This window comes from Notothenia rossii, assembly GCF_949606895.1.
Source record: "Notothenia rossii genome assembly, chromosome: 1".
Taxonomy (NCBI): Eukaryota; Metazoa; Chordata; class Actinopteri; order Perciformes; family Nototheniidae; genus Notothenia; species Notothenia rossii.
In genome coordinates, this window is record NC_136912.1 from 12,416,702 (window position 1) to 12,442,318 (window position 25,617).

General features: G+C 39.0%; 1 protein-coding gene across 3 annotated transcripts in view; it reads left to right on the forward strand.

Moving 5' to 3' along the window:
* Nucleotides 1–22,411, forward strand: part of sh3gl2a (SH3 domain containing GRB2 like 2a, endophilin A1) — a 42,001-nt gene extending 19,590 nt beyond the window's left edge. Inside the window, exons 2-11 of one of the 3 annotated variants that reach the window (XR_013801773.1) lie at nt 10,246–10,314; nt 11,491–11,563; nt 12,505–12,648; nt 12,926–13,059; nt 13,144–13,302; nt 14,738–14,841; nt 15,308–15,423; nt 17,011–17,025; nt 17,170–19,721; nt 19,827–19,961. Coding sequence is in view for 1 of the 3 variants with exons in the window: in XM_079645319.1 (XP_079501445.1) it covers nt 10,246–10,314; nt 11,491–11,563; nt 12,505–12,648; nt 12,926–13,059; nt 13,144–13,302; nt 14,738–14,841; nt 15,308–15,423; nt 19,827–20,023 (996 nt within the window). In the remaining 2 variants the exon portion in view is untranslated. Of the gene's footprint in view, nt 1–10,245; nt 10,315–11,490; nt 11,564–12,504; nt 12,649–12,925; nt 13,060–13,143; nt 13,303–14,737; nt 14,842–15,307; nt 15,424–17,010; nt 17,026–17,169; nt 19,722–19,826 lie in introns of all 3 variants that reach the window. The other 2 variants (XR_013801774.1, XM_079645319.1) reach the window with 2 other exon arrangements.
* The last annotated feature ends 3,206 nt before the right edge of the window (nt 22,412–25,617 follow it).

Sequence of the window (25,617 nt, forward strand, 5' to 3'; positions counted from 1 at the left end):
TCCTCATCTCTCACAACAGAAAATGTGAAAATGAAGAGTTTGAAGGAGAGGAAAGGGTGAAATATATTTAAACTTTGTAAATGAGCAGGAGAAACATGTAAGGAGACACCTTCACAGTGGGGAGCAGGTAGGTGTTTGAAAGCTGTCAGGAGGTGGAGGAGGAGTATAGCTGCACTAATCACTCTTGTCATTTTTAATCTGCCTCTTCCACCCTGGGCGTATTTAAAGCAGGGGCCTGCATGTGCCCGGCCGGGATTAGACTAGTGAGCATGAGAAGAGGAGGGAGGAGGGAGGGAGGAGGGAGCTGCAGCACAGCACACTCCTTGTGCCTCACATTGGGCGCCATGTGACGGATGCTAATGTTAACAGCACTGTTGTGAATGCTACAAATAAATAGATTATTGAAAAAAGACTTTAACATTATAACACTATGTACAGTTTGTAAGGACCTCTGCATTCATGCGTACATCATGAATATACCGTACCATGTTGAACTAGCACATGTCCCACCTTGCATGCATTTGAGGAATAGTATTGGCAGGCCAGGTGTCCATGTTCACACGATACATGTAACCTGATTGGTTCCTATGCCCCGACCAACGGGACGTCCTGACCCTGACTACCTGAGGTCAACCTCAACCATCTGTTTGCTTCTTAACATATTTTAATAATATGTTTTACAAATCCTTGAACAAACCTCACTTTTTTTTTTATCCTATACTTTCCAGTGCTTTAAGTTTATTGAAAGAGTGTAAAGGAAATGTTGGATACAGTACCACAAGCACTATTGCTTTGCAGAGTTAAGAAATATTTGGATACAAATGCTTAACTGTTAAGCTTTTGATTGAAGAGTTTGTCTCTCCCTAGAGCATTTCTTTTGTAAAGACTAATCCACTAATGTTTGACAAAGCACATGATTTAGAAAAACAAGTGTAGAAACATGAGAAACAAGCCCAAACCGTAACTCTGGGTGTGCATGATGCTGTAGTATTGGTCATATACTCTGTTCTGCAGTGAGAAGCGTAATCTAATCCTGCACTTCCTTTGAAAAGCAGACGCGTTACGTGTCAGAGTGCGTCTCTGATCGGTTTCCTCCTCAGCCGTTTAATAGAATTAACTCAAGGTGTCTTACAGGTGTAAAACCCTGCTGTCCCAACCCTCCTGTGGGCCAGCAGTGCTCAATTGGCTCTTTGTAGGAAAGACTGTCGGCCTGCAGGTGAATGTTCTCTGCTGATTCAACACACCAGAGTGGGATCCAATACCTCCTAATGGTTTGTTGTTGTCGGGACAGAAGGAGAAATTACAACATCTATCAGTGTTCGCTGAAACCCTTAGAGTCGAGAGCAGTCTTTCAATAACATAGATTTTTTTTCTTTTAAGGAACATCAAGCGAAAGACATTTATCCCACTTGTTTTGCCATTAATATTGATTGATAGATTGATACCACTACACATGAGAGCTGTATCAATCTGTTCATCTCAATCACATCAAGAGATTGAAATGTGCATTTTTTGAAATGGTGAATTTCTTTATTCCTTTCAACCTGAAAAGCTTTTTTAAATCAAGCATTTCTTAACTGACGATGTGAAATAAAACCATTCATCTCATCTGTTTGTACCTCATATGGTTTGATTCTAATCTCCCTTATCTTCTCGCCCTTCAGCTCTCTTCAGTATTTCTTAAAATATCTATCATTAATATTTAAGTGTTTAGATTTACACACATTAGAACAACATTACATTGACTGTGAATTGTGTTGAAGTTGAAATGAATTGTAATATTATAGTCTTACTGATCAATGTGCTGGTATTTTATGGATCAGTAGTTTGATCAGTTTTACAATCGTACTTTTCAATAAAGGCAAAGTGAAGTAAAGTAAGTTATATCGTGGTTTTAAGATTCACCAATTCTTCCAAAACGTTCATAATATCAGTACCGAAGCTGCACAGGTTACCAACTTTTGACCTCTGCCCTTATAATGTGGATATATAAGCTTATAATGTGGATATATATGCTTATAATGTGGGTATATAAGCTTATAATGTGGATATATATGCTTATAATGTGGATATATATGCTTATAATGTGGGTATATATGCTTATAATGTGGGTATATATGCTTATAATGTGGGTATATATGCTTATAATGTGGATATATATGCTTATAATGTGGATATATATGCTTATAATGTGGGTATATATGCTTATAATGTGGGTATATAAGCTTATAATGTGGATATATACAGTATGCTTATAATGTGGATATATATGCTTATAATGTGGGTATATATGCTTATAATGTGGATATATAAGCTTATAATGTGGATATATAAGCTTATAATGTGGGTATATAAGCTTATAATGTGGATATATATGCTTATAATGTGGGTATATATGCTTATAATGTGGATATATATGCTTATAATGTGGATATATAAGCTTATAATGTGGATATATACAGTATGCTTATAATGTGGATATATATGCTTATAATGTGGGTATATATGCTTATAATGTGGATATATAAGCTTATAATGTGGATATATATGCTTGTAATGTGGATATATATGCTTGTAATGTGGATATATATGCTTGTAATGTGGATATATATGCTTATAATGTGGATATATATGCTTATAATGTGGATATATATGCTTGTAATGTGGATATATATGCTTATAATGTGGGTATATATGCTTATAATGTGGGTATATATGCTTATAATGTGGATATATATGCTTATAATGTGGATATATAAGCTTGTAATGTGGATATATATGCTTATAATGTGGATATATAAGCTTGTAATGTGGATATATATGCTTATAATGTGGATATATATGCTTATAATGTGGATATATATGCTTATAATGTGGATATATATGCTTATAATGTGGATATATATGCTTATAATGTGGATATATATGCTTATAATGTGGATATATAAGCTTATAATGTGGATATATATGCTTATAATGTGGATATATATGCTTGTAATGTGGATATATATGCTTATAATGTGGGTATATATGCTTATAATGTGGGTATATATGCTTATAATGTGGATATATATGCTTATAATGTGGATATATAAGCTTGTAATGTGGATATATATGCTTATAATGTGGATATATATGCTTATAATGTGGGTATATATGCTTATAATGTGGATATATATGCTTATAATGTGGATATATATGCTTATAATGTGGATATATATGCTTATAATGTGGATATATAAGCTTATAATGTGGATATATATGCTTATAATGTGGATATATATGCTTATAATGTGGATATATATGCTTATAATGTGGGTATACAGTATATGCTTATAATGTGGGTATACAGTATATGCTTATAATGTGGGTATATATGCTTATAATGTGGGTATATATGCTTATAATGTGGATATATATGCTTATAATGTGGATATATATGCTTATAATGTGGGTATACAGTATATGCTTATAATGTGGGTATACAGTATATGCTTATAATGTGGATATATATGCTTATAATGTGGATATATAAGCTTGTAATGTGGATATATATGCTTATAATGTGGATATATATGCTTATAATGTGGATATATATGCTTATAATGTGGATATATATGCTTATAATGTGGGTATACAGTATATGCTTATAATGTGGGTATACAGTATATGCTTATAATGTGGGTATACAGTATATGCTTATAATGTGGGTATATATGCTTATAATGTGGGTATATATGCTTGTAATGTGGATATATATGCTTATAATGTGGGTATATATGCTTGTAATGTGGATATATATGCTTGTAATGTGGATATATATGCTTATAATGTGGATATATATGCTTATAATGTGGGTATACAGTATATGCTTATAATGTGGGTGAAAACTGTTATTGTAGACTCATCCATGTGTAAGCAAATAGGGAAAAAGAGTAATCAATTTGAACCTTTTTTTAGGTTTCCATTGAGATCAGTCATGACTTGACAAACTTGACCAGACAGAATCCGTCTCAGCAGTAAATGCACTTTAAGGCCGACCTTACATGACGCTGATTGGCCGCTTTAACACACCTTGTTTAGTCACCTGAGCCTCTGAATGCTGAATGCCGGCCTTGAGAGCATGTCGGGACACTCTGCTGTCTGGCCCATGAGAGAAATTTTGGAACAAACACACAGGGGAGGATGTGCTGCAGCCTCTAACAAAATCTCTGGGTTACTTCCTCTCCACATTTAGAGTATTTCATCTGGTCTGATTTGGGTTACGTGCAGGCCAGTTGGAGAGACAATGCGAGAGTAAGGAGAGATATCTTATTCCTCATATGAACTAGTCATCAAGGTTTTCTGAGTGTAATGAGAGTTATATATTCATTTGCTCAGTCCACCTCTTTGATCATGATATCTCTGTTCCATTGAAAGCATCACAAGGATAATCTGTACAGACACTCACATGAACTGTATCAACCTGTGTTAAATGGATTGCTATGGACTTCGGTTCTGGCATTCATGCCACTCAGGATTAATTGTAATAACCCTGTATTGAAGCTCCAAATTCCTGTAAATACGATGACCTTTCCTTTGATAAGAAAATGTTAATATGCTAATTTAAGATATATAACGTTGTTAACATATCATCAGCTGAAATGTTCACATTGTTTTTGTGAGCCTTTTTGTACAATAGCATTGCTGTAGACTCTTTTTATATTTACTTTTAGCTGCGATTATTCTCGTTTCTCCATCTTTCCTCCTGACTTAATTGGGTTTCAGCTTTCGTTCCTTCTTTCTTCTTTTGTACCGGGAGTGCTTTCGGCTTCCTTCCTCCCTGCACATTGTCAAAGTTCCCCTCCAGTCAAAATGGGTTTCTTGCTAGTTGTCTCTTCACTTGTTTTTTTGAGCTTCATTGTGCAGAATGACGTACATTAAATGCAGAGTTTGACGGAAAAAGGTTTTTTGTAGGACACAAAAACTCTCTACGCTTACCTTAAATCTCAGTTCAAGACGAGGATGAGCAGGATTTTGAAAGCAAGTGATTTTCCAGCACTCACGAGTGGTTTTAAAACGGGGGGACATTTTTTGTTGAGTAGTTTAACTTTTGAAATAAACAATATTTGTATGTTCATATATTTTGGATTTTATAACGAGGTAGTAGATATTTCGACAAGGTCTTTGAGCGTTTTTATTGAAAAAAAACACATTGAGCACAAATTATTATTCAAAGCAGACTAGATATTATATTTTAAAATCTCTTGAGGGGGATCCGTAAATGAAATCAAATTAGTGTGCTGCAGCGTGTTAGGCTCACACACGGCTCCAGCTCTGCAGTGAAACCTTATCCCTGCATTGCCTCTTTGTCTATCAGTATCACGGATCAGCTGCATGTCCATTTATGAGCCTTCACTACTACGAGTGCTCTGTGTGTGACGTAGCAGCCCGCGACGTCCCAGATTACATATAATCTACGCAACTGCTGTTATTTCCCAACTGCGCATTTTAATCATCCCTTCAAGGTTCACTTCACACTGCTGTGCCGTTCACCTTGTTGTGTCCTTCCCCTGCAGGGAGGGAGAGAATGGGAGGGCGGAGAGAGAGAGAGAGAGAGAGAGAGAGAGAGTGATGGCTGGAGAAATGAGGGGACAGATAATGGGGGACAAAAAACAAATCAGTAATGTGAAAAAGCACCGTGACGTTGCTGTTTAGATTTCTTGGCTGTTAGGCGAGGTGTGTAACTCACAGCGAGCAGAGGATCAATCATCAGTCCCGCTGTGATTGGCTGTGACATGCTATACAGTCCTTTAGTGTCTCCGAGTGTGTGTGTGTGTGTGTGTGTACGTTTTCTTGGCATCTCTCTTCATCACTGCCGTCTCCTCAGCTTGCAGCACTGAAAGCACAACACTTGCTCTGCCTTTGCTCTCCTCTCTGGTGTCTGGGGTTGAGCGTGCGTTGACAGCAGACATGGGCAGCGGCATGCACAGCAGTGCTGCTCCACTTACTGAAAACAGCCACCAACAGCCCATTTTTATTCATTCAGTTGCTCTTCCCCTGCCTGGATATACCCGTCTCCCCACAGGCACCGCTTGACTGAGTTGTTTTTCATCCATTTAGCTTAAGAAATAAGTGACTGACTCCCTCGACTCCCTTCTCTAAGCTAAGGGATTCAGAGATGTGGGACACACAGAGAGGCACAGATAAATATGGCTGAATTCAGAGGTTTGAATACTGTGTGAAGTGAGTCTTCCTGCGCCACTCACTTGATGCATGTGGGTGTTCATGGGGTAATTATCGAAAGTGCTTAACGGGGCTGTTTCCTTCCCAAAATAGGCCATAATTCAGAGGCGGAAATGTGAAGCTGTGTGAGGAACAATATGTGGTCGAGTTCAGTCGGAAAATGTCTGGCAACTAGCTCAGGTTTTCTGCTTATGCTTCCATCTTCCTCTGTCCATGTGGGCTGAGTGGGCAAGAAGAATTTTGGAGGAGGTAACATGCTTGATCATTTATACTGCTTATTGTTATAATAAAATAAAATGTAATGGTGGTTGGTTGGAAATGTGATTTTAGCGGTTTTGGTATTTAATTAATGGTTTTAGTCATTCTTCCCAGTTCTAGCTTTCCAATAATGAGGATTTCTAGTATGTATTTGTCAAATGTGATTATAAACTCAATATATTTGGTTTCTGGATACTTGGTAGATTAAATCAAACGATGTGCTGTATGACATTTTTATTTTATTTTTCCAGGATTCCAAGCGTAATTGACAACATGTTTTAAGATGAATTGAAAACATCATGATGGCTAAACGCAGCCCTGATTTGTAACAACCTGTTTCCAGTTCAGTTTGTTTATCACCATTATTACAGTCAAACTACTGGCTAATTTTAATTCAACTTTGATGACAGGGTGATGCACGGCCACAGAAAGAACCCAGATCCTTCTCAAGGGGCAGATACACCATTTATTTTTTAATTCCTGATAACATTGAGAGATTTAGACACCAGTTTCTTTCGAGTTACAGACATCAATTAACAGCTTAATGTACGATGTTGGATGCAAAGCCAAGTAAACCTACTCTGCTCCCTGCATACATGTAATAGTTGTTATATAAATGTCAGTCATTTGCAAGCTTTTTTCTTTCTGTTCAACCTGGTGTGAAACATTAATCACCATCTTGGGTCAGAACATCGGACTAATTCTCTCTGTAGGGAAAATAATAATTGCTAATATCCTCCAGCAGCACCAAAAATAGTGGCTGTGTCATTAGGCACAGCCATGACTCACTGGTTCATGCTGTTGAAAGAAAAAAAAATACTAATAAGGGCTAAAGAAGAAAAAAGAAACCTCTCTTTGATGTTCTCCTTCTCTCCGTCAATACATCAGCGCAGATGATTCATGGAGCCTGTGTGTCAATGTGAAATGTATTCACCAGTTTCTATCCAGAGCAGCAGTCTGTACATTCACATCACGTATATGGATCAGACTAAGTGGTAATGCACATGTAACCGCAGTCACATGGTTTCCCAGGTGTGATGCAGTTCAGTATGTGATTAGACGGCTTGGATGAACACCAGAAGTGTCACTATGTTTGTCTTGTGGTGCCACAGATGCATCTCACACGCGATGAACACGGACCGTGTCACACGTTGACGATACGCCGTGTTATTTTGCAGCCAAACATCTGATACGAACACCTCTATACAGTATGTAACAGCTCGTGTGTCTTTGTGGTCTGTGAGCATCAGGTTTGACAGAAGAAAAGGATGCACACACACACACACACGACAAAAAAACACAGCACCTGATAATCCAGGTAGCTGTCTCCATGGCAACAAGCTCAAGGATGGTTTGAAGACATTGTATTGATGCGCTGAAGCGACTGACAGGAAGTGTTTGTCGCTGCAGGACTCTGTGTGTGTGTGTGTGTGTGTGTGTGTGTGTGTGTGTGTGTGTGTGTGTGTGTGTGTGTGTGTGTGTGTGTGTGTGTGTGTGTGTGTGTGTGTGTGTGTGTGTGTGTGTGTGTGTGTGTGTGTGTGTGTGTGTGTGTGTGTGTGTGTGTGTGTGTGTGTGTGTGTGTGTGTGTGTGTGTGTGTGTGTGTGTGTGTGTGTTGCATTCCTGTCAGTAAATTGAGCTGTTTCACAAGTGGGATAAGAAGACACTTTTTGCTCGGATGAGTCATACTGTAGAGCACCAATCCTCAGAAAGTCTTACGCTGCATAAACTTGTGTGGCTTATTTCTTATAACATAACCCCCGCACTCACTCTGTCACCAATCACGCTCTGCCCCCGCTATTCTTTAACTCGCTTAATCTTCCTCCCTATTTCAGGATGTTTTAATAGTTTGACAATAGAAGAAAAGGACATCCCGGGAAAAGACGAAAGATATAAAAACAGCACAATGTGATTTGTCATTGTTTTTACTCGAGGAAAGACTTCACAGTGACCTTAGCTTTCATGGATCCTTTAGTCACGCGTCGTGACGTTCCGTGAAAGTTTCCCCTCCCTGCAGCCCACCCTCTGAGGGGCTTGTCTGACCTGGTTGTGTCAGATTTCTGTTCCCTCAAGCCATCTGGTTACATCACAGAGTGGAGTAGCACGGTGGCACATCTGCAAATATTACAAGCCAGAGAAAGACAAGGGGAGGACAGGAGCCCACAGGAGTTATGTTTATATATCTGCGCACGTGGACTTGTGCCATGTCTGAAGCTATAAGAGCCAGCGCTCTCAGCCTGTTGCTGCCCATTCTCCATCTCTTCCTCTGCTGCGGCAGTGATGGAGAATCTCTGCATTGCTGAGCGTGACCCTGTCCTGCCTGAGGTCGGACACTGCCTGTCGAGTCTAGACTGAGGGGGGGTGTGTGTGTGTGTGTGTGTGTGTGTGTGTGTGTGTGTGTGTGTGTGTGTGTGTGTGTGTGTGTGTGTGTGTGTGTGTGTGTGTACACAAATATGTTGGTACAAATATATAAAAAAACACCAGGCTCGGGGGGTTTCATCACACAGGTCATGAGGTTGTAATATCCCATTTATTTATAGCACATAATCTGTTGACAAACCAGTTTTTGATTTATCCTATTTTAATTTATATATGCACAGTTTATTTTACTACTTTACATTTTTAGTTGCACCATTGAGGTATATGCACTATTGTGAATATGCCTTTGAATCCTGAATATATCCATGAGGAGTTTATCTGAGGCTCCACAGGATGAATAAGAAGTGAAAGCATATTTCTGCTATACAAACATCTCTATTTTGACTTTCTTTAATACTGAACCTTATATCTAAATTTTCAGTCGTCTAAAAACAATTCAAATGCACCATTCTTAGATAAAAACATTCAATATGTGTCTGTACCGCCCAGAACTTGACATGACATTTGAGCAAGACAAGAAGACAGTGTTTGTTTAATAGTAAGGGCTCTCTACCTTTGACATAAATATATTCTGCTATAATAATAGTGTGGCAGTTCTACACACACACACACACACACACACACACACACACACACACACACACACACACACACACACACACACACACACACACACACACACACACACACACACACACACACACACACACACACACACACACACACACTTGTCCGTTCAAACCTCCTTAAGATCATTAACACTGATGTGAAGTGACACTTGCGTTGTTTTATCTGCGAGCACCGGTGTTGATGCAGTGAGAGGTGAGGCTCACATCAAAGTATAATCATAAATGAAATGGGTTTCTGCTCTATGAAGCACAAGGTCAGGCTGATATGTGTGTGTGTGTTGTCGGACAGTATCTTAGTAGAGAGCCTGTGACCTGCTGCTCACACACTGATTCACTCTGCACATGCTGACGGGGGAAACCACTTTCTTGTGTCGAGTCACTTAGCATGTCATTTAATAAAGGGCAACATCTGATTAGTTCCTTATTATCTCATAAACCCGTGTGTCAGGCTACAGTCCAGTGTGCGTACATAATATAATTATATAAGCATTTCCATTTGAACAGACACAGTCTCAGAAAGGAATCGTACAATTTCTGATCAAAGGGATTTTCTTTATTTGTTGGATCTCTGCAGAGTATGTGTGATATTTAAGATGAAGTTCTTTTGATGATACTTTGGCACGACTTCATTTCAGTTTTGAGCATTGCAGAAATGGATTGACCTTTCTGGAGTTTGCAGTGTTTCATATTTTCCCATCATCATTTTGTCAAGCGGATTCAAGCTTTTCTAACAAACGTGTTTGTTCTGTTTTGCAGAAAGTGAGTGAGAAAGTTGGAGGGGCAGAAGGAACGAAGCTCGATGACGACTTCACTGAAATGGAGAAGGCAAGTCTGAAATCTTTGCATTATCGCTTAGGAAAGAAAACTCACGCTTTGTCTTGTTATTAGTTTTCAAGAAAGATCTTTAAAATCTTGTTGGACTTGTGTTTATCACTTGCTGTCATGTTGGAAAACTGCTTACAAGTTATTAGTAGATCAAACGCAAAGAACCATCAGAAAGATTTCTCAGCACAGTTTTAGTAAATCTAAAATATTTATAAATTGCACACATGTTGTTGCTCTTAATAGGGAGTCAACAGTGAATGCTCGCACACATTGATGGCCCACATCAAATCAAATCAATTTCTGAGCCATATTATCTTTATTTATGTGTAAATGTGAGTACTTGTGTATTTTGAGCATCACCACAAATATATATATGTATTTATTTATAGAAGGACCATGCATACAAATACATTAATCTCAGCAAAGAGAAGAGATGCAATATGCCAGATTATAGATTATAGCTCATTTCCATCTGTGGTCCTCAGGCAGGTTCATAATAATCAATAAACAAATAATAACATTGCATGATCTCTATCAGTCAAAACATTTAAAAACCTGATTTAAGTACAGCTTAATAAATTAATACATAGTACACTTGAAATACACTTACATGATCTCGGTCACTCAAATAATTACAAAGCCTGATTTAAATACAGGTTAAGAACATAAAACTTAGTACACTTCAAATACACTTAAATAAAATATCTAAGATATAGTATGACGATACAGTTCAAATTAAAAAAAACTCAGATTACAGTGTAATTAATGTTGATAATGACTGGTTGATATCATGCATCATGTCAGTGCATGTGTGCTTAACCACGGACTGTATGGTTATACGTGATGCTGCGTGTGTATCTCAGTGGTTGCAGGGTGCTGCAGATAGAGAGGCCGAGTGTTGCAGAGCTGCTGGGAGCACTCGAGTCTCTACGCACTAAACAAGAACATCACAGGCAGCTCTCGCTTTGCCCGCCTCTCTCACACTTCAGAACAAAACAACACCTTCTCTTATCTGGTGTTTCTCTCACTGCTACATGCATAAAGGAATTTGTCTCTATTCTCCCACAATGCTTTCAGCCATTACCTGTTTGTGTTTCTACCACCTTCTTTTTAGACAACTGTTACTGCTGCAGCTTGTCTCTGTCTCTACATGTTGTTTTACATTCTGCTTTACAGAAAATGGACACCACCGCTCGGGCAGTGCTGGACATCATGACTAAGACTACTGAGTATCTGCAGCCGAACCCAGGTGATGACAGGCAGGATGACACTGTGAATTATTGTGTCAGACGTTAGGCTATTCTCCTAAAAGTAATTAATATGGTAATAAAAGAAGATCTAAAAAACATTCCCAAAATACACCATGTACCATTTACGCCGACACACAGATTTGAGGACTGTTTTAACTGTCATATAATCATTTAATTTAATTGAAAACAAGATATTTTTGGACCCGTGTGATTCAGCTCAGCAGGTGTGATTTACAGATTGAACACATCTTTCACTACTTAAGCTTTGTGGTAATTTAACAGCACAGCATGCAAAAAGAAAGCCTGAGGCAGAGGGAAAAGGCTGAGTCAGGCACAGTTAAGTAAAGGTGTCAGAGGGAATTGCAGCCTCTGCACACACAGAGAACCACCAGGATGAAGTTAGTTTTATATTCACTTATATTCACCTATGGTATTCACATATTCATTTATAGTCTACGTCAGGTTCGAGGTTTGATACAGAGCAGCTTAACTTGTTTGGCATCAATGAGTGTGATCAGACAGAGTTGATGTAAAAGGTTTCCTCTGGATGATCAATAGCCTTTTAAACTGTGTCAACAAACTAAATATGTTCAGACATTATGCTACACGAGGTGTCCCATCACATACATTATCCGTATGGATCAAAACACAGCGCAGTCAGATTAAGAAATAACTTCAAACATTTTGAATATTTTACTTTTTAGGCATCGTTTTAAAACATAGCCTCAATGTTCTGTTTTAACTTATTCTGTCTGACATGTACATAGCTTACTTATTGCTGCATTTTATTTGCACCTGTATATTATAATAGTATTTCTTATGGTCTCAAGTATATTAAATGATTTTCATTTCCAACAACTGCACTGTAGCTCTTATGAGCCTTTGAATCTTAAATCTGGTAGCAGTGGTGTTTGGTTTCATTAGTGCTCTTTCCTCACAGCCACCAGAGCCAAGATGAGCATGATAAACTCCATGTCCCGTATGCGGGGACAGGAGAAGGGTCCGGGCTACACGCAGACCGAGGCCATCCTGGGAGAGTCCATGCAGCGGTTTGGCCGGGAGCTCGGAGAGGAGTCTAACTTCGGTGAGCAGCAGCACATGAAAGCTCCTCGCAGAGAGAATAGCACTCTTTGTTTAGCTTCACTAGAACAAAGTGGCATCACTTTGTTACCTCAAGGACTCCTAACAAAGTTATTAAATATGCATGAGCCTATTGTTCTGCATGAAGTTGTTATTTAGTTCACCAGCGGTGGCATGAAAGAGAAATACCTGCTTCAAAGTTGTCTGTGGATTCGAATGAGAGAGTGAATGTAATATATATGTGTTCTGTGTCAGTGTCTAAATGAGTCTTTACTTTTCAGGCGGTGCTCTGATTGAAGCTGGGGAAGCCATGCGTGAGCTTGGGGAGGTGAAGGACGCTCTGGACATAGAGGTCAAGCAGAACTTCATCGATCCGATGCAGAACCTCCACGAAAAGGATCTGAAGGAGATTCAGGTACGGATGCAAAAACAAGCAGTTACCTCAGAAATCTCTTGATGTGTGACTCATATGTATTTCCTTACTCTCCTCCATTTGCAGCATCACCTGAAGAAGATGGAGGGTCGTCGTCTGGACTTTGACTATAAGAAGAAGCGCCAGGGCAAATGCACAGACGACGAGCTCAAACAGGCCCTAGAGAAATTTGACGACTCCAAGGAGATCGCTGAGCAGAGCATGTTCAACCTGATAGAGAGCGACGTAAGATGTTTTCATCACCTGTCCCTTTCCCTCAGACTTACTCTACCTGTTGGTTAGTCTGTATGATATATACTGTGCTATCTACACTTTGTTTTGTTGCTGTGGCAGCATTTATTACCAATTTTTAAAATGGCTCCATTATTTCCCTTTGCTGCATGATGACATTTTATATTACATGTTACTTGTTAGACGCTTTTATCCAAAGCGACTAACATACTCAATACTGTGGACAATCCCCAAAGGAGCAAAAACCCCACTGCAGCAACGACATGCTGACTGCAGTGGGGTTTGAACCTGTGCCCCCTGATCCGAACACCAACGCACAATCCACTGCACCACACACCTCCATATATACACATAGAATAACAACGTAACAAAGCCAGTCATTGTCTTTAAGGCAATGTGAGAGTTATTTGTCCCTAAAACCATTACAATTCTTCAAATTCTTCTGCTACTACTTTAAGAAATATTAGTTTATCCTATATATGTACAATTAAATCTCACCACAGGGTCGATGAGTTGGTTTTCTGGAGCTTTCTATCATATTACGCATCTTCCTCTGTAGATCAAGTTCTGTCCAGTTGTCATTGAATTGCAGATTGCCTTTGTTCATAAACATTAAAGGGTCTTCTCGTCCACACTGAAATACATATACAATTCCTGTGGAAATATCATCTACTGACACAGTTCGCGATGCTACCAAATACTTCACAACAGCGGCTGTTAACTGACAACTTCCAGCCAGTATGTGTTAGTAACAGTCAATCAATCAATGACATGTTGATTATACAACCCAAAATCACAACTCAGCCTCAGGGTGGGGGGGGGGGGGGGGGGGTGTTACAGAATATGCCGCCGTCTGTCTTGCAACAGACAATGAAAAACTTCTCAAAAGAAACCCAGCAAAATGAAAGAAAGCGCAGTTTGAGTAACGAGTCATGCAATAGATGTTCAGTGTATAGACATGAAATAATCATTAACCACTTACCAGTTTGCCCTGTGTGTTTTTGCTGTTAATTCTCTAAGAACACATTATTTGTATTTATCTGCGTTATAGGAAATGTGAGTCAAGGGCTCAGAAACAATCATTACCTTACATTCATCAATCCAAAAGTGTTCAAAGTGAATAACAATAAGTGCATTCAACCATGAGGGAACAAACTCTAAAGCAAGAAACCTGCAGGTACGTTACCTATCTATAAACCCAACCAGATTAAGTGCTACTGCAATAGCTTCACTTAAAGCCAAATCCTTTCTAGGTGCTACGTGCAGAAGAGTTTATTTTTATTTAAAGCCAAGATGCAGTGGAAACAGCTGAGTGTGTGCAGACTCTCTGATTTCCTGATCAATGGGGAGCTCGTTCAACTAGCCTCCTCACAGGTGATGTGTGCCAGGTGTCATGGCGTCAGTGTGTGACAGTGCTCCTCTCTCACAGATCGAGCAGGTGAGCCAGCTGGCTGCTCTGGTGCACGCTCAGGTGGAGTACCACAGCCGCGCCGCTGAGATCCTCACACAGCTCTCCAGCAAGATCGACGAGCGGTTAGTACTTCCTGTGTCGAAAGTCAATATACAAGTGAAGTGGATCTCAAATCAAATGCAGGAACAGAGCAACTTTATCCTCTAAGGATAAAATGGCTTTGCACCCAGAAAGAGAGAATAGCCAACATTTCCCTTAGGCATTATCTAAACATCCCCACCATTTAACCCTAAACCCCCTCGTCCTTAACCATTTTCATATCCCCCTTTCACACTTCCTTTTGCCCTCCTGAAGTGTAAATCCTTAACATATGTCTCTGTTAAACACATACAAGACGAAAAACATAATTTAACCGAGTAAAAGGCAATCTGAGTATAACACTATATGTTTAAATGATTATAGGATAACTTGACACGACAATTTACACCCAGTATTTTCAAATGCCACATTGCCCCAGAAACACGCTGTGGTTCATGTCTATCTATCATTAGTGGCTTGATGGATTCTCTGTTTTTTACTTTACTGCAGGATAAAGGATACTTCTGTCAAACCGAGGAAAGAGTATGCTCCTAAAGCCCGGACGTCTCTGGACTTCTCCATCAGTGAGAACCACAATGGAGGCATCCACAATGCTCGCTCTCCAGGTGAGAACTAGAGGACATTCACTCAGGGTACTCTCAACAGCGACTGTGAATCTCATGGGTTGCTGTATCTACTGATATCAACAACAACCATTTGTAAATGTATTTTGTCTGTAAAGGATCATTCATTGTCTAGTTTCAATTCATGATCTTCTTTCCTTTAACAACCTTTCTATGTTTTTAATTTACACCATACATTCTCAAACAAAAGCCAGAACTGGTGACATTTACACAATATATTTAACCAGTACAACATATTCATAATTTCCATTATATATGTTGGTCTATGTGACTTTAGTTTCTTAATATCACTCTACTGAAATACAACCTTTCAACTTGAAGTTTGACAACAAATGCCTTCCAGGAAAAATAAATTATTACGTGCAAGAAGCCTTTTACAGTAATGCCAAAATTCCTTGTAGTGTGTCTTTTTTTGTTGTTGGGATAAAAAGCTAATGGTTTCAATAATTAATAAAAGTTGCAAAAAGAGAAAGGTGCCTGACCAAAATATGATCATATATAGCGTTGGAGCTATATATCTATTTATATTATGTAATAGTTTAACATTTATTTACTTGCTGTTTATTGTAAATGTATTCTTAGTTAGTGTCATAAGTGGTTGCTATGCTTTTATTTTGAAGGCATGTTTGGGCACTGGGTGATTAGATCACCTGGTGTAATTGTATATATTGGAGACAGGTGGAGGTGGGAGGCAGAGCACTAGTAGGCAAACGGTTTTTTTACCAGGGTGTTTCAAGCTACACAAAGGAAAGCCATAGGAAAGGCTTAAGGAAAAGAGATATAGGAAACCTGTTGTACTTTGTTATTGGAATATAATGCACAAATGGAGGTGCTTGTCTGGACTTGGATGATCATTGCTCTGCGTAAGATCCGCTAACTAGTGCCTCAGCGGCTGTTTTAGTTCTATAGGATTTTGGCCGCTACATATAGTTATACTTTAATCTAAACCGTGCCATTGAGTTCTTGTTTTTCTAAGAGACAGATATGCCCAATAACAAGTATTAGTATGGACAGACATAAATACACAACACAATGATAGACATTATTTTAAAGGCTTAAACTAGTGCTCCAACATATTGTACGTGATAGGCTAAGGGGCGGGAAATCTCTGAGCGGTTGACCACTCACAACAGAGCCGGCCAGCTAACCAATCAGAGCAGACTGGGCACAGTATTAGAAAAATAAAGACCTCTTTGAACATTAAAGCATGTCAACATGTCACAGCAGAGGCACAATATACAAAAATGAATCTGAAAAGGAGCATAATAGGAACCCTTCAATCTTAAAGAAGTGTTTTTACTTCCGGCTTCTACGTAATACGGTTTCCATACAAATATCTTGTAAAAGAGGATACTAGTTATCTGCTCTCCACATTAGGGATACATGAAAAAGGCAAATATTTGAGAATTTATGGTGATTCCTAATTGTATCTTTTTTTCCTCAGCTCTTTCCGTTCCCACCATTTAATTAATACCTTTTCTGAACGTAATATCCATCAATCCAGAACTAATTAATGCAACTCTGCGCTCTTTTTGTTTTTTCCCTTTGTGATTGTGTTTAATCTCCCAGGGCCGAGGTCTCCAGGTGAGCCAGGTCAAACTTATCAACACGTTTTCTGTCTGTGTGCTCATACATTTTATTTTTTCATTTACACATGAAACTCAATATGTCTACTGCTTATTTCTCCCCTCCTCCCTCTTGTGTTGTTTCCTCTTCCCTCTTTTACAGCAGTATCTCCAGGTGAGACAAAAATGAATCCCTGGAGAGATACAACAGTATCTCCTCCGTCACTTCGTCGTTTCTGTGTCCATCTCTCATTGTTACAAATGGTACAAATTAACAGCAGAAAAACAAGTGCCGTCCGCTCGCCGCACAAAGAGTGCTCGACCGACAGAAACAATGAAAAGCTTTACCAGCGGACGAGCATTTGCAGTTTCTGTTTTGTTCTCTTGTCAGTTTTCTGATCCGTCCTACCCTCCTGTTTCTTTGTCAGTCCGCCTTCTCTGCCAAGTCATCGTCAAACGTGTATTTCTTCTTGTTTTGTTTGACCTTTTCCTTTCTCCGCCTGCTGTACTCACCCATCATCTCATCACTTACCCATCGAACAAAGAAACGTAAAACTTCTGCACTTATTTCACCTTTTCCTTTTTTCTTTACCCTTTGCAGCAAGATCTCCAGGTGAGCAAAGGGGACTTGGAAAGGGATGCAAAATCTCAAACTCCACATTATTGTTATCCTTCCTTAAATTGACTTTTGTGGAAGTTTTTTTTTGTCTGCATTTCTGTTTCTGTCTAACGCCTGGTTTCTCTTTTGACCCTGTTTTCTTTCAAATTGTAAATCTTTCTCTTATTTTTAAAGGAATAGCACAGCATTTTGGGATGTGTGAATTGTATTTTTAAACATGGTTTGGTACAGATTAAACAAACTAAAGGAAACGTGTTAATTCTTGAGCCTTAGAGGTTTCACTAAGATGCAACCAACGTAGGTGGGATTAGCTACCGTTGGATGAAGCCAGGCTATCATCCAACGCATGTTACTTAAGCTTTGTTGAGAACCGTTGAAGTTGTTGTTTGCCACAAGGGGCAATAGAGTCTATTCGACTTAAAACACAAACTTCATCAAGCAATAAACACTTTATATAATACAAATATGGTCTCTGTGACGTCACCCATGGACATGCTGTAGTGAAGCAAAACGTGGGCCTCTCGCCATCTTTGCCGTGAGGCCTTCGTGTACCTTCCGGACCAGTGGCGAGCCGTAACTTTTATACCTAGGCCCTCTGACCCCAACCCCTTCCCTCGAGTTATTACGTCACAGCGTATACTTCAGCGGAATATCAAAACAACGGCCCGGGGTGCAAAACGCATCAATGAAAGCGACCCTCTACCATACAAAACAACACCTGTAAATAACCCTATTTGTGATATTTGAAATTGAAAAGGATATTGCATTGTGTTTGTTACTTTCGTTGCAGTTGTATGTCTTAAGTGTAATTTGGCATGCTTTTATTTTGAAGGCGAGTTAACGCTGTTGACAGAAAGTTGTTGTTGCTATGGAAACAAGAAAAGTTTCACAGCAGGCGGAATTGATCATAAAGTCCGCGATAATAACACCCACCCATTTAGAGGGAAGATATGATTGGTCAATTGTACTGTCATTTGACATTACTCTCTCGTTCAGTTACTATAGCTGGGCCCTGTGTGAATTCATAGCTGGACTGCCTGGACGTCCAACAGCTCCTCTCTTCACAGTAACTCGCAGAGACGAGCTTCTTTCATTTAACCCTTCACATTCCAACATAAACTGAATGGGCAGATTCGAAGGATTTATTTCTTTGGAAATGTTATTTTAAATACAATTAAATCAAGTTATTTTTGGTTAAAACTAATATAATGCAAAAATATATATATATTTTTTAATGTTTTTAAATATTATTTTGTAGAATATCTTAGGCCCTCACAGAGGGCCTAGAGGGCCCTGACGGCTCGCCACTGTTCCGGACACAATCATAAAATGGGCATCAACAGTGATATTGAGATAGGGCCGTGTCACACAACAGCGCAGACAGCAAACTATTAGCAACCTGAGGCGGCCCCAGCTGTAACTCAAAGCAGAAACGCCTCTAGTAATGCATACATGTAAGACCTAATGAGATGAGTTATATAAAAAATTCCATTAGATGTAGATGTCATGAATTAGAAAGTCAGCTATCGAGATCAAAAATGTTTTCGTACCGTGCTTCAACATGTTATATCTGCTGTAAAGTTGGCCATTTTACATGGAGATCTAATAGAAATTGCTTCCTTTAGGGCACAGCCTCAAATGGCGTAACTGCAGTTTTTGGCACTTCCACATTGGCTTTAATGCATAACCCTGGAGTTTGCTGTTTGGAAATGATACAGAGGTGATGTTAATGCTTTATCAAAACAGCTTGGGGGAAATATGCTTCGGTTTTCCTAGAAACAAGGCAAGGCTGAAGATAAGTTGACTAGTTGGTAGGCAATAAGTCTTTTTAATTGTCCGACCTCCATTTAAAAAGTGCATAGTCGCTTCAATGCACCTACATTACAGTATATAAGACATGTTTCCTCCCGTTTCCAGACTTAATGCTAAGCTTACCGGGCGTATAAGGCATATTCTTGAAAATGTAGAACTATTCCTTTAAAAATTGGATGCCTCATTGATATATTCCGGTCACTGATAGTCATGCTTTGTGTCTCCTTTGCTTTGTCTCCTCCTCATCTTCCTATTCTCTTTCCCTCTTTCAGCCAGGTCTCCAGGTGAGCCTTTCTAAAGCAATCCTTATATCTCTAATCTGCATGCGGCACCGTATCTCTTGCCTCTATTCTCTGATCTAACTTTTATTGTCTTCTCCTTATCTCCAGCCCCGCTGGACCAGCCCTGCTGTCGTGCACTGTACGATTTTGACCCCGAGAACGAAGGTGAGCTAGGCTTCAAGGAAGGCGATATCATCACCCTGACCAATAAGATCGATGACAACTGGTACGAGGGGATGCTGCACGGCAACTCCGGCTTCTTCCCCATCAACTATGTGGATATCCTGGTGCCGCTGCCCCACTAAGACGTCAATGCTACCAGCTGTATCTGCAACGATGGCGAAAAAGATCCTTGATCTCCAGATCTCCAGTCCTCCCCTCTCTAAGTATTCCCACTAACCTTTTTCCCTTAACATTCCTACCAACATCCTGTACTCCACCTAAAGGAGTCAAAACAGCAACAACACAAAAACGAACGAAGATTGGCGAAGTATTAAAGCAAGTATGCACCGATTGAGCGTAAAAACTTTAAGTGAGGAAACATCTGCGTTTATGTCGTTGCTTCCCCCGTATCCCAGGAGGTGCGTTCAGGCTCACGAAGTCGTTTTATCCATTTCTGTCCCGGCTTCTCTCTCGGTTTGAGTTGGCTGTCAGTCCGTCATGATATCCAGGGCAGCGTTTCAAAATCACAATTTTCTCTCATTCACTGTACTTTGTGGAAACCTCTTCAGTAGATAGATACTTTTCTCTCACATACTAAGAAAAAAAAAAAAGGTCCACGTGCTTCATGTTTGTTAGAGACTTTAGGTCAAGCATGGTTTCAAGTGTTTAACGTTTTATCTTATGAAAAAATATGTTGAGCTCATTTTGTTCTGTTTTGAGCAGTCCTCTTTTTAATGGTAGTCGTCTTTCGGCATCCACATGATGTCCTCCATATTAGCCATACAGAGTTTTGACAAAGGTTGTAGACTACATTTATCTAGTTGATAACTAACAACCAAGATTACCTATCGTATTTTTATTTTTGAAAATATTAACATGTGCACGTAATTGGTTATATGTGATTTAGATACCAAAGTTACCTGCTAAAACCAGAGTCAACGCCAATTTTAGCTTCAGGATTCCCAGACAGCGAGATGTCGGTGAATCTGTTCGCGACGCCGCATGGTGAAGCTTCGCAATCTCTAGTTCTTTGGTATTTTTATCAGGAGGGAAAGCTGTATTCTTGAGTATGTGACATTACTTATCTGAGCCAGTGATTAGTGGAGTGATGACATGATTTGCAAAAACACAAGTTGTGAAGTTTAAACAGTTTGAAGTGATGTAAGAAAACTATGGTGCATAAGTTTCAAATCCTCCAACGTGTATTTTATCAGCAGCTTGTGTGAAAAATGGTCGGTGTATTGTGATATAATAACTTATAGGACTTAACTGCTCATTGGGGCAACTGTTTCTTCTGCAGATGAAGACGTAGCTCTTTTTACTGCATCCCTACTACTCCCGATAGTATCCTGTAGTTTAGCAGTCTATGAGCCAACGATTAGGACAAAACTAGACAGGAGTGCACAAACGTCTGAACAGAATGAGAAATTATTTATTTTTGTCTTGTTGGACATTTTTTATTAATTGGAATGATGCAATTTACACTAAAACCTCCTTTCTGCAACATAATAACGACTTAAAGCCGCTGGTTAACCCTTTTCATGTCTTGTTAGACCTCTGAAAAACTGCAAGATTATAAACATCGTGTTTCCCCTCACCGGCTTTATGGGTTTGCAGTATTGTGTGGGATTTTCTCTCCCCTTCTTTAAGATAATCTAAAACTCTCAGTTATTACAGTACATGTTATAGTCAGAGCAGATAGGTGCTGTTGTGCACACGTCATCCCCAGGGATTTATTTCCTGCAATATCTACAATGTATTAACCCTTCTGCAGCATAATCTGTGCAGAAGTAAACAATATTTTCTCAACCATCTTGTATTAATGTAGTCTGTGTGCTTTGGGGGAGGGGTTTGGTAAATGTTATGCACAGGGACGGGGCTTCAGAGGACCTCGAATGCTGAGGTGTTTAAGATATACTGTTTCTGACAGTGTTCCACATTAAAACAAACATGGATGTCTCTTTAATCAAAAGACCAGTTCATTATATTCAGTAGGATTACAATAAACGATGCAAAATCAACTAAAACCCATATTAAGTGTTTTTCTTTTTAAGGGAAGCACAACATTAACAGACAGTATATTTGTTGGCAGGGGAAGAATAACAGTTTAAAGGTCATGTATTTATTTATTTATTTTGTAAAAGGCGAAACAATGCCTTCCTTCTTTATCTCTTTCACTTTTTTTTAACAATCGTGTGTATCTTTGCCCTCAATGAGGACTGTACAGCTTTTCTGTTTTTGTTTTCACCTTGTGTGTATAGTCGCGCATCTACAGTAACGTATCTTATTTTTGTAACTGTGACAAAAGTATTCACATACAGTATAGATGTATATATACAGTATATTATCCAAAAGCAATGTGAAAGGAGGGATTCTCTGTGCTGCACATGATTGTCTTTGGATTGTTTATTTGTTGGTTTTCTGTTTTGTTTTATTTTATTCTTGCACTGGATTCTAAGACTGTATGCTTGATGTAAAGAAAACAATGTGATAAGTCAATGTAATTTATTCAAATAAATACGAAGAAATTATTATTGCTCCGACCCCTTCCTGTTCACACACCTCTAGATATTAGCTACAAAAAAATATGTTTCAGGCAGAAATCTGTTATGAAGATTGTTAATAATGTAACTTCTTGCTAAATGTAAAACTAATTTCCTTAAAGGTGAGGTAGGTAAGTTTCAGAAACCGGCTCGAGTGCACTAAAATGTGAAAGTACACAGCCAAAAAGAATCCGCCCCTTCCTTCAGACTTCCTTACAGAGCACCTCTTCCGCGAGAGCAGGCTGCAGTAACGTTACAAAGCTAAACACATCTAGGTTAGCAATACTACACAGCCAAAGCAACTCCGATATTGACTCTGGTTTGACTTCTCCTAGTTTCCACTTTCTTTTTGTTCTTAATTTGCTCCATTACATTTTTTGTTTTGCGACCAGTAGACGATGTTGAATCCAGCGCCATATAGACTCTATCTATATGGCGCTGGTTGAACCTAACTCTGCCTTGGTGAAAGTGGCCGCCTGTTGCTGGCGAGTCATTGAACTACTGCTGCAATGCACGCCCAATGACGGCACGAGATACATTTGTGCGTGCACGAGATGGAAGGCTGACAGACAGGGCGGCAATCCAATCCGTTTAGCCGGCCCGGCTAAACGGATGGTTGTAGTTTTTACAGTATTACGGGTTCCACAGATGACATTTTTTTATGGATTTTTTGTCAAAGCACTAAAGATATTCATTGCTATCGGGATGTTAATAGCATTCCATGGAATATAACAAAAAGTGCCGGTTTCTGAAACTTACCTACCCCACCTTTAACGTCCATTTTACATCAACACTTTGGCTGTTGTTTTCTGAATATGGAGAACACACAGCGGGGACTTGCTCAGCATGCAGGGAAGAACATATGCATTATTCATTTTTCTGGTGGATTCTTTCATGTACTCTAGCTAGAATCCACACAGCATAAAAAATAGGTCAGGTAAGAAAATCTCCTTAGTACCTCAGTAGTAGGACTGAGATTTCGTATTAATCCTGCAACATTATCAAAGTCACGACGAGAGTAAGTGAAAGGCTCCAAAAGATATCAGACGTACACGTGTAAGCTGGGAAATACATTGTAAACATCGGAAATGTTCTGTACAAATAATCAATCAATCAATCAATCAATCAATGTTTATTTATATAGCCCAATATCACAAATGTTACATTTGTCTCAGTGAACTTCAGTTTGTACAGAATATCAGTATGACAATACAATAATAATAAATTATAATAGGGTATGGTCTGTGAAATAAAATACATTCATAAGACTCTTTAAGTAAACTAAATCAACGAGTTTTCAATTAAAAAAGGGATTATTTTTGAAGAAATAGAAAATAGAAAGCGGACTAAAATCCAGTTGAAAGAGGTGTCGTGCTCGTCCTGCGTAGTATCAGGCCTAACATGCTGCATTGACTTGGAGTCACTGCGTCACATGACATTGAAGCTTTTGAAAAAAAGAGACGTTTCAACCATATACTGTATAAAGGTTTCAACTAAGAACACCCGAGTTTCAAAAACACTAATTGTATAAAATGTTTAAAAAAGCCAAAAATCCAGTGTAGTAAGCATTGGATTGGTAGTCACTTGGTCACATGACGTGGAAACTATTGAAAATAAATGTGACTTTTCAACAAACATGTTTTACATGTTTGGACTACATCCAATAAAGGTATGACATAAAATCTTGTGAAAAAAATGTATTTCTATCAAAACTTGTTTTAAATCAATTAATGTCACATCGTTAAGGCATATTCACTAATATGAGCAAGTTAGGTTATACTTCCCTGTGCATAACATCACACGGAAATGTTGAAAAATAACATTGGTTTTGTGTCATTTGACCATCCAACCTTAAACAAAATTCACAAGGTGTTTTCCCAAAGAAATTCCCTTGTAAATATCGGTGCAGAGCCATCTTAAAAAACTGTGATAATAACATATTCTTCCTCACTCATCTGACAGGAGGATAAACTAGTTTAGATAACGATTGTGACAGTTAACATCAGAGATGTGACACCTCGTGGTCCCCACCCTGTACTCTGTATCCACCTGTCATTGTGGCTACACCCTCTCTTTGTGCACACTGTTTAACCCCCACTCTTTCCTACAATAGCACACACACTAACAAACACACACACTGTCACTGTCCCCGCAGAGGGGGGTTCTGCTGTAGCATCGTGCAGAGGAATCAGCTCGGCAGTTTGAACAGCATCAGAGCATGTCGCTGTTACAGCCACACACCCAGTGTCAGATCGCTCCACTGATAACTGCAAATATGGACACAGCCTGCACTTTGTTGGACATGTTGCAGGTTAGATAATTCCACAAACACTTGTTCCAACCACAAGATACAGTGACAGTCTATATCATTATGTGCACAGGTGGATATTGTGAATCTAGGGCGTCTCCTTTTTAATGTTGAGACTGAAACGGTGCCAGCTCTCTGCAGGAGACTCCCTTCCCGTTGCTGACGGAAACTAGAAGACAAGCGCCCTCTAATGGCGAAAAATTTGTACTGCTCAGTGTCGAGCTTATATGGGAAACTGGTCTTGTTTTGCAGTAACACATACTGATAATAAGTGGTTATAAGCTTTTTCTGTTTCCTAATTATTAAGTATAACGTATCTTATACATTTATTTGTGTTGTGTCACAGGAAATGCTAACAATATTACCATGAAATGTCCAAAAAAAGGGTGAGCAATACGATAATACTTCATAGATAGATCAAGTCTGACATTTTTCACAGCAGCAACATCATTATAAGAATATATTCAAGACAAGATACAAGGAAACATTTCACATAACATCACAATCACTCGAGAAGGAGGAAAACAAGATCTTAAAAATTACACATTTTACACATAATAATAAACTTATTAGGAGCCTGAGATTTTCATAAACATAACTACACTGTATATGTATGTATGACAAATAAAAGCCTTGAACCTTGAACTTCATTTATATAGCACCTTTCAAACAAAGTTACAAAGTGCTTTCACATGAAAACAGAACACCACTAAAACACACAGAATGGAGTATATTACAAAAACCTATTTGTAAAAGCAAATATACTTATGATCTGTATTACAAGAAACATCCGTCCTATATCTATCCCTACTTATTTACCTTGTCAATCATCTCAGAAAAAAACAAAATAACCAGCAACTAACCTTCCCACACCCAGTCTGTCAGA